This window comes from Penicillium digitatum, chromosome 6 (genome assembly GCF_016767815.1).
Source record: "Penicillium digitatum chromosome 6, complete sequence".
Classification (NCBI taxonomy): domain Eukaryota; kingdom Fungi; phylum Ascomycota; class Eurotiomycetes; order Eurotiales; family Aspergillaceae; genus Penicillium; species Penicillium digitatum.
In genome coordinates, this window is record NC_089389.1 from 1,886,706 (window position 1) to 1,899,205 (window position 12,500).

The 12,500-nt window shown below is 48.3% G+C and overlaps 5 protein-coding genes across 5 annotated transcripts; 3 read left to right on the plus strand and 2 right to left on the minus strand.

The window, feature by feature from the left end:
* Positions 1–365: 365 nt before the first annotated feature.
* Pdw03_5677 (Cellobiose dehydrogenase) lies at positions 366–2,071 on the plus strand (the record flags this gene model as incomplete). The annotated part of the gene is made up of 2 exons (XM_014682671.1): positions 366–1,895; positions 1,955–2,071. The coding sequence occupies 2 exons, from the start codon at positions 366–368 to the stop codon at positions 2,069–2,071; spliced, it is 1,647 nt and encodes a 548-aa protein (XP_014538157.1).
* An 886-nt stretch (positions 2,072–2,957) lies between these two features.
* Pdw03_5678 (uncharacterized protein) lies at positions 2,958–3,344 on the plus strand (the record flags this gene model as incomplete). The annotated part of the gene is made up of 1 exon (XM_014682672.1): positions 2,958–3,344. One exon carries the CDS (start codon positions 2,958–2,960, stop codon positions 3,342–3,344), a length of 387 nt encoding a protein of 128 aa, XP_014538158.1.
* Positions 3,345–3,613: 269 nt separating this feature from the next.
* On the minus strand, positions 3,614–4,756 carry Pdw03_5679 (Protein kinase domain family protein; the record flags this gene model as incomplete). The annotated part of the gene is made up of 2 exons (XM_066101127.1): positions 3,614–4,105; positions 4,187–4,756. The coding sequence occupies 2 exons, from the start codon at positions 4,754–4,756 to the stop codon at positions 3,614–3,616; spliced, it is 1,062 nt and encodes a 353-aa protein (XP_065958067.1).
* A 525-nt stretch (positions 4,757–5,281) lies between these two features.
* Positions 5,282–7,554, plus strand: Pdw03_5680 (Polynucleotidyl transferase, ribonuclease H fold; the record flags this gene model as incomplete). Its single annotated transcript, XM_066101128.1, has 9 exons — positions 5,282–5,294; positions 5,360–5,588; positions 5,655–5,898; positions 5,961–6,209; positions 6,261–6,364; positions 6,437–6,774; positions 6,837–7,420; positions 7,468–7,491; positions 7,540–7,554. The coding sequence occupies 9 exons, from the start codon at positions 5,282–5,284 to the stop codon at positions 7,552–7,554; spliced, it is 1,800 nt and encodes a 599-aa protein (XP_065958068.1).
* A 377-nt stretch (positions 7,555–7,931) lies between these two features.
* Pdw03_5681 (ATPase, AAA-type, core) lies at positions 7,932–8,878 on the minus strand (the record flags this gene model as incomplete). Its single annotated transcript, XM_066101129.1, has 5 exons — positions 7,932–8,174; positions 8,223–8,295; positions 8,350–8,459; positions 8,526–8,536; positions 8,587–8,878. 5 exons carry the CDS (start codon positions 8,876–8,878, stop codon positions 7,932–7,934), a joined length of 729 nt encoding a protein of 242 aa, XP_065958069.1.
* Positions 8,879–12,500: the final 3,622 nt, after the last annotated feature.

The following is a 12,500-nucleotide window of genomic DNA, read 5'->3' on the forward strand; positions in this document are numbered from 1 at the left end:
GATTTTTTTTTTTGGTAGTTTAAAGGCATATGGACGACCTATGTACAGAGAACGTATTCCTTTCGCTGTGCTGGCGAAAAGCTCAGACGGAAAGTTGGATTTGGATCAGAAAATCCCCTGAGGGAAACGAAGTGTTCTTATCTGATCGCACTATACCTGATCGGTGAAATTTGAAGAAATTAAACCCCTTAGCCATGTTTCACCATGTTTCTGTCCCATGCCAAGTCTTTAACTATTGATCCACTGGGCTCAACTGGATGGGTGCGATTGACTTGCTGCGAAACAGTTATAATGGCCAACCCCCTATCCTGACAAGGGCCATAAACTGAGATTTCGTGAAATCTTATTCCTCAGTCAACGGCAAAATGAGAGTCTTCTATGCTGGCCCTCTCGCTATTGCTCTCTCTGTGTTTACAGGAGCTGCCTCTGCTTCCGTCTTTCAGAACCACACTTATGACTATATTGTAGTTGGAGGTGGCCCGTCCGGTATCATCAGTGCCGAGAAGTTCGCTCATGCAGGAAAGAAAGTTCTGCTCCTTGAGCGAGGTGTCGGACCAACTGTGGCCACCGGTAACAATGAGACCCTCCCATGGGACCACTCGTTGACTCCCATCGATCTTCCGGGACTGTCAGCCGATATCGGGGCGCTCGATGTCTGGAACCAGTACATCTGCACCGACACTGCTGGCACTGCTGCCTGTGTGCTCGGTGGTGGTGTGACGGTCAATTTCATGGTCTTCGTTCACCCGCCAGCCCACGACTTTGATGATAAATGGCCCAAGGGCTGGAAGTGGAAGGACGTTGAGTCGGCTGCACACCGACTCTACAAACGCAACCCCGGGACCACTCTGTCCTCTGCCGACGGCAAGCGATATGACCAGGGTCTTTATACTGTGCTGTCCAAGTTCTTCGGTGGTCTGGGTTGGAAGTCGGTGGATATGATCACTGAGCCGAATGAGAAGCACCAGATCTACAGCTACCCGGCCTGGAACTTGAAGAATCAGATGCGTGCTGGCCCTGTTCGCACCTATCTCCCTGATGCTGTCAAGCGGCACAATTTCCACCTCGCTCTCCAGACCAAGGTGATTCGCTTGGTCCGTTCCGGTAGTCATGTAACTGGTGTCGAGATCCAGACTGCCTCGGGCCACTCCGAGATTATCACCGTTGCTCCCCACGGTCGTGTGGTGCTGGCTGCCGGCGCTCTGTCTACTCCTCGTCTGCTGTGGAACTCTGGCATTGGTGGCAAGGCCCAGATCGAGACTGCGAAGAAAAGCGGTGTTGCCGTTCCTCCCAAGGCTCAGTGGATTGACCTGCCTGTCGGTGTCGGTCTCATGGACCACCCCATTTTCCCGATCACCTTCAACACCAACGCCTCATTTGGTCTCGTTGACTACGAAGGGGTCCTTACCGGAACCGACTCTCGCGATATCTCCCTCTACCGCAACCACAGCGGTGTCCTGGCTCAGGGCAAGCACCGCCTGATTTTCTTCACCTCGGAGGACGTTGATGGCCACACTCAGTACTACCAAGGATCGTGCGCCCCTACAGATGAGGGAGTTGTAACCATAACCGCGTATATGACCCACGGCCTCACCTCGTCCGGTGTCCTGGGGCTTGATGCCAGCGGAAATACCGTCATTGAGAAGTCGCCCTACCTCCAGACCTCTGCTGACCGGAAGGCCGCTCGCACTTTTCTTCAGAAGATGGTCAAGGACATCACCGCCCCCTCCACTGGGTTTGAGCTTAAGACGAACACCAATGTCTCGGCCATCTTGAAGGCCCAGACCCCTGGTATACACTACACTAGAACTGCAAAGATGGGTACCGATGATGGCCGTAAGAACGGAACTTCCGTTGTCGATACCAATACCAAGGTTTATGGAGTGGATAACCTGGTAAGTGGCATGGAAATTATTTTGTTTCTCGAAAGATGATGCTAATCCCCTCGTCATAGTTCATTGTCGATGCCAGTATCCATCCAGATCTCCCGACTGGTAACCTTCAAGCCACTGTCATGGTGGTTGCTGAAGCCGCCGCCGCTAAGATTTTGCACTACAAAGTTGGTTATTGAGAAAAGAGGCGATCAGTGAAGCTTGAGAGCCCGTAAAGTCATGAATTTCCGCAACCCCACCGGACAATGTATTATATGTAAACGTTTCACCAATATAGAATATAGACAGGCATATCATCTTGAAACTTACGGAGTATAATCCGTCCCAATGGGCAAATCCAAACTTGTCGAAACAGATGCCAACCGCCACTTTTTCCAATGCTACCCCTGAGTTCCCCGGATCCGTTCCAAGTTTGAATTTTCAAACTCAACTGCTTTGGACTTTCTCTCCTGACTTTCTTTTCTGTCTTTTTGCATTGAACAATTCCGATTCACATATTTTGGGACTCTTGTCCCTCCCTTGACCCCTATTAATCCTCCAAGCATACCTGTTGCGATAATCAAATCATCAGCAATACTTCATCCTGCAATTTTCTGGCAAACAAAAGTCTCACCGCAACTATCGGGCACCAAGGCCATGGCCCCACTGGACTATTTGACATTATTTAACCCTCTGTGGAGCACTAAGATTCAAACCAGCGTCAATACTGCCCACGTGGAGTCTAACCATCTTTGTACGAGATCTTCTGGAAGACTGCTGATCTCAAGGAACCTTTAGAGGAGACCGCCAATCATTGGCCATTCGATCAACAAGGTTGGTACCAACCGTGTCGATCCCTAGTTGACTCACAAGGTTTGAGCAGCCAAGAAGGCTATGTTATCGCTTCATCCTGACAGTTTGAGTGGAATCCCCCGGCTTTTGTTTAGAGCCCAGTGGATGATTCGAAAAGTGACCAAAAAGATGGGCTTACGCTGAAGCTTATAGCGGAGTTGAAACTTTGCGCCCCAGCTAATCTCATATGGCGGCGGCTTTGTTGGCCATTCAGCGAACGATGCCGTCACCTAAATGACCCAGGCAATCGTCCATCTCCTCTCCAGCCTCGACTTTGGAGAGGTCGGCAGCCTTCTTGGCTCTAGTGTTGGTGGCCTTGATTCCATCATCAGGAAACTCAAGCACGCCGAACCCTCCCCCCAAAACGTTTTCTCCCTTACTCATCCCACTCTCCTCGGTCTTCTTAGCGGCCTTGATCTCTCCACTGTTCCGAGCCTTGTCGGCAACGTAGTCGCTATGCCTCCCTCCGTCTCCAAGCTCAAGTCAAAGATTCCCAATATCACTGGTGCTGACTTTATTGCTGTCAAGACTGAGAAAAAGGCTTCCGTCCGTCTGATTAAGGTTGACGGCACTGCCATCGACTCCGTCCCCTCCTGCACCAAGGGTGCTCTCTCTTTGTAAAGTTTCCACCCTTGATAGGCTGATCTTTCTATTCTGCCATTCACAAATGAGCATTTTTTTCATTGATAGAATATGAAATTGTGATTTGCTTTGGACTTAGCCGATTCAACAAGGACCAACACACTGGTCCCTTCCACCTACTTCTTCCTGGGCATCAGAAAGTTTTTAAACACTCTACACAACCCAGAAAAACGGTATTTACATCTGAGTTCCGCGAATTATTGTCCAAAATGGCAAGTCTGAGAGGAAGGGGATCCACACTAGGTCACTTAGCTGTGCATTCCACCCCAGTAACTCTCTTCACTCTCATCGTATGGATTTGAAGCATCCTTGCACTGAGGGTTATTATAGTCCTGGATCGAACCCATGGGCCAAATAGGCACGACACAAATCTCATTCGCTGCACAGCCCCGGCACTCCTTCCACGTCGCCCAGTCAAGATAAAGAACCAGATTTTGAATAATCTGGACCGCAGAATCAAGCCCCTTCTCCTTCCTAGCCTCAATCAAAGACGAGCAGATCCTGCGAGCAACACCGTGAACAGCCTGCGCTGCAACATCCCCATCTTCCAAAGATGACGACGACAAGAACTGAGTCGCACAACGCTCAATCTCAGCGACATCATCTCGCTCACTATAGTCAACAAATGGAGACAGAACACGCTCAATCTCGGCGTAGAGATGCTCAATTGAATCAATGCTACCGGAAACAAAGTATGACAGCTCCTTGCTGTACCGAGTCACGACCATATCCGTAATCGCCTGCTAGTCCTCGCTGGCATCGGCAGGATTCTGTGTCATGATCATATTCGTGACTTCGCTACGAATGAAAGCGCGACTCACAGGAGAGACGCTGGTAAGTCGGGGCAGGGTCGAATTGTCTTGGAACAGCTCTATGTTGTGAGAGAAGGCTGTCACAAAGTGGTTGTAGTTCAGTGAGACCCGATTTCCACCGATTCCGTTATAGTGTGCGGTGATAGCACGCATCCATCGCGACAAATTGGGGTTGCTTCCAGGTCCACCACGGCCATGTCCCTTTCGAACATCCTCTTCATTTCTTGGACTATGACCGCTGTGGTACTTGCCATCACCCTCTTTGCGAGGATCATCCCGGTCGCCATGGTTACGGTTACCTGGATGCCCACGTTGTGTCTCCGAGCTCTGCTTGGCCTGCGTGATTCGCACGGGAGTTAGATCACGCTCAAAGTCACATAGGATAATTTCAAAGCCGGCTTCCATGCGTAGCACGCCGTCAATGCGACCTTCCCATTCATTCTCGGCCATCTTGCAAGCCAGTCTGGCACGCTCGCTCTCTTGATCCATACCCCAACTCAGAGACTCGTCGAATGCGCCGCTGAACAAAATTGCATCCTGAGAATCAAGCGTGCCTTTCGATGTTTTGGCAGCAGACATACCGTCAAGATATAAAAGGCGGAGATCCTTGGCTGCAACGTACGTATGCACCTATACGTACCGGATTTTCCCTGGTGGGTGGAGATTTCCTATTTGGGCTGCCGCCGCTTTAATGAGGGTGCTCAGGCTCAGGCTCTCAGAGTAGATATCAGCACGAGCTCAGAATCAGTGATCAGCTCAGAGCAGTCACGTGTATGATGACTGATACTATGTAAATGCTCATTGGATGCTCACTGATTACTCCGTGTCCAATCAGTGAGCAACTCTGATCACTCAGACCACCACAGACCATACCTTTAATGGACCAGCCCCACAGGGTCGTCTATACTGCGATGTTTAGTTCGTAGATAGCATCGCGATCGCCCTCATTTTCTGAACCCTGCCCATCTCATCGAGGAGATACGTCATTTTCATGGGGCGCAAGAGATAGTGAAGGGCTGCCTCTGTTTCATGATGCTGCGGTCAAAGGTTCTTTCTGAATTCTCACTGTGGCTCGAGCTCAAATCTCAAATATAAAAGCAAACCATGTCCCAGCCCAGTACGTTGATTATTCACACGCCTACGCTTTCGGCGCCTTTTGCTCAGTACTTTGAGCCAAACCAGTCTCATTTGCCCGAATACCCTCCCCCCTTGTGGCACCGCACTTGATCACGGGCAGAAAAGAGTTTTTTGCTGAGCGCGATGAGATTGCGAAGGAGAGACGTCGTCTCCAACGGGAAAGAAACGGCTATGTTCCTGGAGCCCACAGACATGAAGATTCAATTAGGGAGAAAGACAAAAGGCTTGCCGAGACCAACAACTTACATCGGCAAAACTTGGATCTTTGGTTGAGGTGAGTCAAGGCGCATCTGAAATGACAATTCCTTCTCATTCATGAGTAACGCTGACTCCTCTTTAGCTTTACCGCAGACCCAGAAAATGGATTTGAATACTACAAAACCTCGTTTGGTTGTCCAGCCCCAAGTCACGAGATGATCAAGGAGTTTCTCCGTTGGTACATTGGTTCTACTGAAGGCCGACTAAACGAGAACGGACGACCAACGGTAAGAACCGTACAGGCGTGTGCCGAGCGGTTCTTTGGTGGATTTGAAGAATTTACAAAGACCAAAATCATCCCAGATGATCGAAAAGAAATAAAATCGGTGTGTCTATCGTCACTTCTCTCTGAGACCCAATTCTTACAGCTATACTAATTTCAAGTCAGTGGATCAAAAAAACCCTGACGGCGGAAGGTATAATAGTGAATCAAAAGAAAGAGAAGCTAAACTTCACAAGACATGATTTCCTGAGAACGGTCTCGTCTTTGTGGCAGACAGATCATCAAACTTTTATCCCTGGGTTGCTTAAAGTGGTCATCTTGTTTGCTCTTCAACTGTATCTCTTTACCGGAGCAAGAGTCGGATCTTTCATTCCTTCCAGCAAGGACAAACATGAAAGAGGTCTTCGATACAAAGTAGGATTTCTTTTCTCCAGCGACACCGTCTACTACTAACCTCTTATCCAGCATATTGACTTGGTACTATTTCCTTCAACCACGGCCCTTTGGGCGGTTGGTTGGCGGGTCAAACAGGTCTGGCTCAAGAACAATCGATGTCCACAATACACTGTGTGAGTGGAAAAAGCCCAGTGGCATGCTTCTTGCGTATACTGGGACATTTTCTTTGCTAATCAATACTCTAGATTCGGGATCGGTATCCGGGATAGCAACAGACCGCAATTTGCATCAGGCTACCTTCTTCTCTCCCTCGCCCTAGCACACGGTGCTCTCTTTGCCGTCAACACTGTGGACGATCTAGCACAATTCAATCTCTCAAATGGAGAGATTCCATTGCGATGGAAAGATGAGTACTTGGAAAAGCCAGTCCTCAGACATGCAACGGCAGATGGACCCCAAGAGACTCCTTTGACGAAACAAAAGTTTTGTTCCTGCCTGCGCCAAATCTTCGCCGCCGCGGGATATTTTGGTGAACTGGCAACGATCCACTGTATCCGACGAAATCTAGGGAAGAAAGTCGAAAGTCAGTCCCTGCAACCACGAAAGAAAACCTGAAAGAGGTCACAGTACTAAAATTCGTCATAGGAAGGCATGGTTCTGCACCTGTGTCTCAAATAATGGCACACCAGGGACCAGGCACTTTTCCAGAGCATTATCAAGCCCACTGCTCCTCTATGGATACAGTCTCAGCTGTTCTCGACGAGGAGGACCAATCTGACCACATTGAGTACTTCCAAGGCTACGTCCAATTTTACGAGCGCGGCTTGCCGAGCGAATTGCCAGCAGAAGTCAAGAAAAGTATTTTTGAAAAACCAGACATGGTAAGTATGAGAGATCGGATCGACTTGTTTGAGCGAAGTCACGATGCGAACTCCCTCAAACATGAGCAGCTGGAATACAGGAAGGCGCTAGTTCGATATCGTCTTTCTGAGCTCAAGCAAAATCAAAATCGATGGGTACGAGAGAAAAGAGACCAGAAAATCATCAACCGGGGAAAGGAAGAGCCGAGGCACTTGGAAAATGACATTTGCACACGTGCTCAAATGTTGATTATGCCCGAAGTTGCGCGAATCGCAACAGCCATGTCCTGTACCAAAGAGCTTTCCTTTGACGAAAAACTTCTTTTTGTCCAAGATCTACAGACGCAGTGTCTCCGTGATTTTGATGTGGTATACCTCCCAAATGAAAGCCCAGTTCAGGGTCTCTGTCCTGTAAGAGGTTGCCAAATCAATATGGCAAGGTGAGCGCCCAGTTCCAATAACAATATGGTCGATACTAACTCTATTAGTCTGAGAAAATGTGACAGAAGTGCTCATGTCCACGGATGTATTCGGCGTGAGAAAGTGATGCAAATACAATGTTAGTATGTATGCAGGTAAAACAGTATTCAATTGGATGGACGGGGAGAGAGAGAAGGTGAGAGTGGAAGGAAGACTATCTAGTTGGTCTATCCTACATGTGATGCCTGAGGCATCCAGCAGATGTTCAGTGCCACTCGGAGACCCACCTCTCCTCCATTCGGAGCTAAAGACTCCAATCGTCGGAGTTCGTGCTCCTCAACAATGGCAGGTCCATGCATCGTGCATGCCTTGGACAGAAAAGTTGACCAGAGATCTCTGCGAAACTCTCGTTAAATTCTCATACTCAATGGTCAAATGGATCCGGCTGAGAATTGCGTCATCAAACTGGATACCCCGATTCGAAGTTTGAAAAGAACTCCTTGATAATATTCCAGCTTCGGAGGAAAATGGTCACAGGGCGATTGTGGGTATCGTGGTAAGATGTGCGCTGCTCCATGAACGCGTCTGCCTCATTCAAGAGTAGCACGGCATCAAAGTGTTTGGCGATCTTGAATACTGTTTCAAGTTGTTGCTCAAGTGCATTGGAATCTCCGTGGTTGACAACAAGTTCGCCTGCAGATATCTGGAAAAATCAGTGACACTAAAATCAGCCGAGCTGGATGGTTCATACCGAATAGAGGGGGAGCTTGAAATGCTCCGAGGTTGCCTCAACCATGAAAGTCTTTCCGACTCCCGGTGGGCCACTAACACAAGTTATGTTGGGAAGTCTTGATATCATATACGCTTTGCCGACATACTTCAGAAGAAGGTTGAATCCTTGGCCCTTTCCATCAATTACTTCGTCGAAAGGTACCGTCGGTATCATCCCTAGGCGGGTTTTCGCCAATGATAAGAGAATGATCTTGGTCTCTGAAGGGATCCTCAGGCAGTCGAACGACTCAGGTGATCAATTCACGCCCTTTAGAGCACTCACTGCGCCCTCCACTGGGATCACATTAGCCGGGCACCAACCCATCGTCAGTCGTGTCACATACAGAACACTTTCTCCTTGAAACTGAAACAACAAACTGTTGGGCAGGCGACCAGTAAATCGGCTTCGCTCAGCTTTTGTGCATCCACACTGACGCCTCGCAATTTATCCTTGTCTCGCTCATGGTCCTCCATGAGCATTGCACCAATGTCAAAGACTGCAATTCCAACCTTATCCTTGACCCCGATGTCGCGGAGTGACGGTCGGGAGTAGTTTGGCTGCATTTCATGGAAAAATGCGGCGTCCACTGCCACTCGACTGTTGGTGTTGACTTTGAGAACATTTCCCTTGTTCATAAAGAATGCGCTGCCTTGACAGTGCCGAACGTGTGGGCCGGCCAATTCCCGAAACTTTTGGCCCCTCTCGATCAGGGCTTTTCGGGCTTGCTCGTGGTTTGGATGGTGGTGGAGAGGGAAGGCCTCAAGGGTCTCGATCGGCTTTGACCCCGAAACTTTGCCACACGCAGAAAGATTCCGGCCTCGCCGAACTTGACTCCGTTATAATCAAGAAATCGACACTCGAGATTCAACCACGTCTCGTCATTTTGTGTCATCTCTTCGCCCGCGTCGAACACGACACATCGCGGCTCTTTTGTGCCAATGCATGAGGTATAAACATGGCAACCAGGCTTGAAAAGCGCCCAAAGAAGGTCATATGCAATATGACCGTGCTGCAACATTGATTCGAGACGCTGCAAAGTAGAAGCATATGCGTGCTTGAGGTGATCGATGAGCAAGAGGAGATGCTCCGCATGTACCGACTCATGTTCCGAGCTGCTATCCATGTTCTCCGCCCATCTGTTGAACTTGCGGAATAACCCATTTTGGTCGCTCGTACATCAAATTGAGGACATATCCCTAGAGCTTTAAAGCACTGATCCCAGATCACTCGTAGCCTCTGGGAAGAAGAGCATGATCCTTGATACGTGACAGATACATTAGTACTTCGAAAACAGTGGCAGGGATTCTGCGGCGTTGCTGTAGAAAACTGGTTCGAGAAGGAGCTAGCACGTGTGTCGAGGCATGACTCCCCCCTTTTCAACAAATCGATGGCCGACCACAGCTCTCCTGCTTACAAAGACCTTGAGACCATCTCGGGACGCTCTCTGAATAGACGGCATAATGAGAATCCTCTCCCCTAAAGCATTACAGCAGCCACAAAGAAGCTATTGTTGGGACGAATCATAGTACATCTTTCTGCTGATTTTTGTTCTACTCCGACCAATCGCTGGGCCGTAAGGGCATGGTAATAATTGGATCCAAGCCAATCAGAAAGCTAGCCATTAGGCTCAGTTTGAGTAAACAAAACAGTCGCGCCCAGGTCCAAATATTTCAATCCATAAGCAAAGCGTCTGTCCCGCATTTTCGAAAAATTTGTCTCGTCATCCTCGCTTTGCCATCAAGTTGCAACAAAAACTATCATAATGATTACGAAGACAGCCTTTTTTCCGGATACTTCCGCTTTACAGCGCAATCGAGACCTTATGAGAGAATTTGAAAGGGCACTTGAGATGAATCCGGCAGCCAATTTGACGGCTCTCATCCCTGATTCCTACCTTCAAAATCACCTGGACGCACAGCCACGAAGTCTAGAAACAAGCACAGCTAAGCTCAATCAAAAAACGGTCAATGAGCTCCAGGACGCCCTTAAAGATGATCCTGAGGTGGACTTGCTTTCAATTTTCCCTCCAAACTACGCTCGTCGTCGGCAACTCGCAGGCCAAACTGGTGAAAAAATAACAGAGCCTGATAGGACGGAACAGCCGACCCCTCCGGATTTTCGGACACGTCTCGATGGCGTGGAGACAGCTGAAATCATCTTCCCACTTTCGAATGATGCGACTGCCATGCTGACACCATTCTCGAATTCTTCTGATGGACATATGTATACCGATAATTCGCTTGTCTCAGTACTACAACGAATGCTTTGGAATTCCAAAAAAAATGTGGGAAAATCCGATACGGGGCATCGTCGTTCAATGCAACGACGACATCGTTGCCAAAGTTATCACGACGAACGGCGACTACACAGAGTATACGGCTTTGCAATACCTCGCAGAACAGGCTCCCGAAATTCCTGCTCCTAGGCCCCATGGCTTGATCAAGCTCGGATCTTTTTGTATGATTTTCATGTCTTATATTCCGTCCATGACGTTGAGCGAGGCATGGCCATATCTCTCACACGAAGAGAAGATTTCCGTGAAGCATCAGCTAGATGACATCTTCAGGAGGTTGAGATCCATTCGTGAGAAAGATGGTCATTATCTTGGGGGGGTCGGTGGCGAAGGAGTGAAGGGACACAAAGCCAATACAATCGTTAGCACGGCTGCTGGATTTGAGGATTTCAGATACTCCACCCCCCATCGCGGCAGCACCACATACGCCACTTTCCTTCGCTCTTTTCTCACAGATTCTATTCGAGGTTCGGTCTTCAGTCATGGTGACGTCAGACAAGATAATATCTTAGTGAATCTGAATCAGGACAATGTCTGGATTGTTACTGGGATCATTGACTGGGAGGACAGCGGATTTTATCCAGATTACCATGAATGTACTCAATTGACGAGGACATTGAGTGTGATGGAGGAAGATGACTGGTATCTCTATTTACCAGAGAGTATCTCGCCACTTCAATTTCCGATACGTTGGCTTGTTGATCGACTTTGGGATATCCATACTAAAACCACTTGAGTGCGGAGCTTTGCAAAGCAAAGCTCCGCAGTGACTTTTCGGGCGCCACGGTAAATGCGTGGCCAGAGTTTCATCACTTTGTGACACGCTAAGGCCCTTTGCTTCAGTCCGGCTGGTATAACAGAAACTCTGGCATTGGGATTGCATGGACCAAGTGTGGACTGTCGTACCTGGTTTTGCTTAATGAAACCCTCGGAAGGCTTTTTTTTATTGACGTCTATAGTTGGCCCTGCTTTTATTTCAGAATGGGCGGATGATTCTTTTTGGCCCCCGGAAGATACCGTTTCCTTGGCATTTAACTCCGACAAGTCGCTGGCTTTGAGGGAAATCCGGGGGCCCTTAACGCTTCTTAGATCTTTGGGTGGTACAAGCGGATTGCACGAGCCACATGGGGTCAGAGACGGTCCAGATATTGAGATAGAAAATGCTTGATATTCATTTCCTTTTCTCGATGGATCCATGATATGAATATCACCTTGTCCCAATGCAACAGTAGGTGCTTGGGTAGTGCGAGATGGAATAAGTTTCATTTGCTAAACAATTCCGGATTGGGGCTGATGGTTGATAGAAATAAAACCCCACAAAGCCTTGCTATGATAGCTTCTCGGGACAACGCCTCTGTTCAGAAAAGGATATTGCTGCAGAAACAAAGGATTACGTAGACCTTTATAGGTTTTTGGAAGATATTCTGGTCACAATGCTCCAAACACGTTTAGAAAAAAGCCAGGGAGCCAAAAAGCTATAAAAATAAAAGATTAGGTTCATACCAGATTTGACAGAAAGGTGAGGTGTGTTGGTAATGACCCTCACAAATTTTTTTCACCGACTGAGAATGACCTCGAATAACGTAGATTAATATAAATCTGAAACCAAGTTGGTTTCATATGGCCTAAAGATATCCAAAGCCTTACAAAATAGCGGGCCTCCGCACCTTTCGCCCTGTACCCTGAAATAGAGAAACGGTACTCTCTTGCGAGCGATTGAACAGAATGGTGAACGGCAGTCTCTTGATTAGGGCCTCTTATTGAGCTGACTGTTTGACTAGTTCCCTGGGGGAATTATTGGTACAATAGGATACGAGTGAAGAATGTGAGGTGTGCCTGATAAGGGTATGATGATATTCAGACTAATCGCTGGTCCTTCAAAGAAGAATCCCGCTCTTCCTTTTCTAGGGGATGCCGTTCCTGTTCTGCACTTACCTCATATCGCAACATATCATGAACTGCAT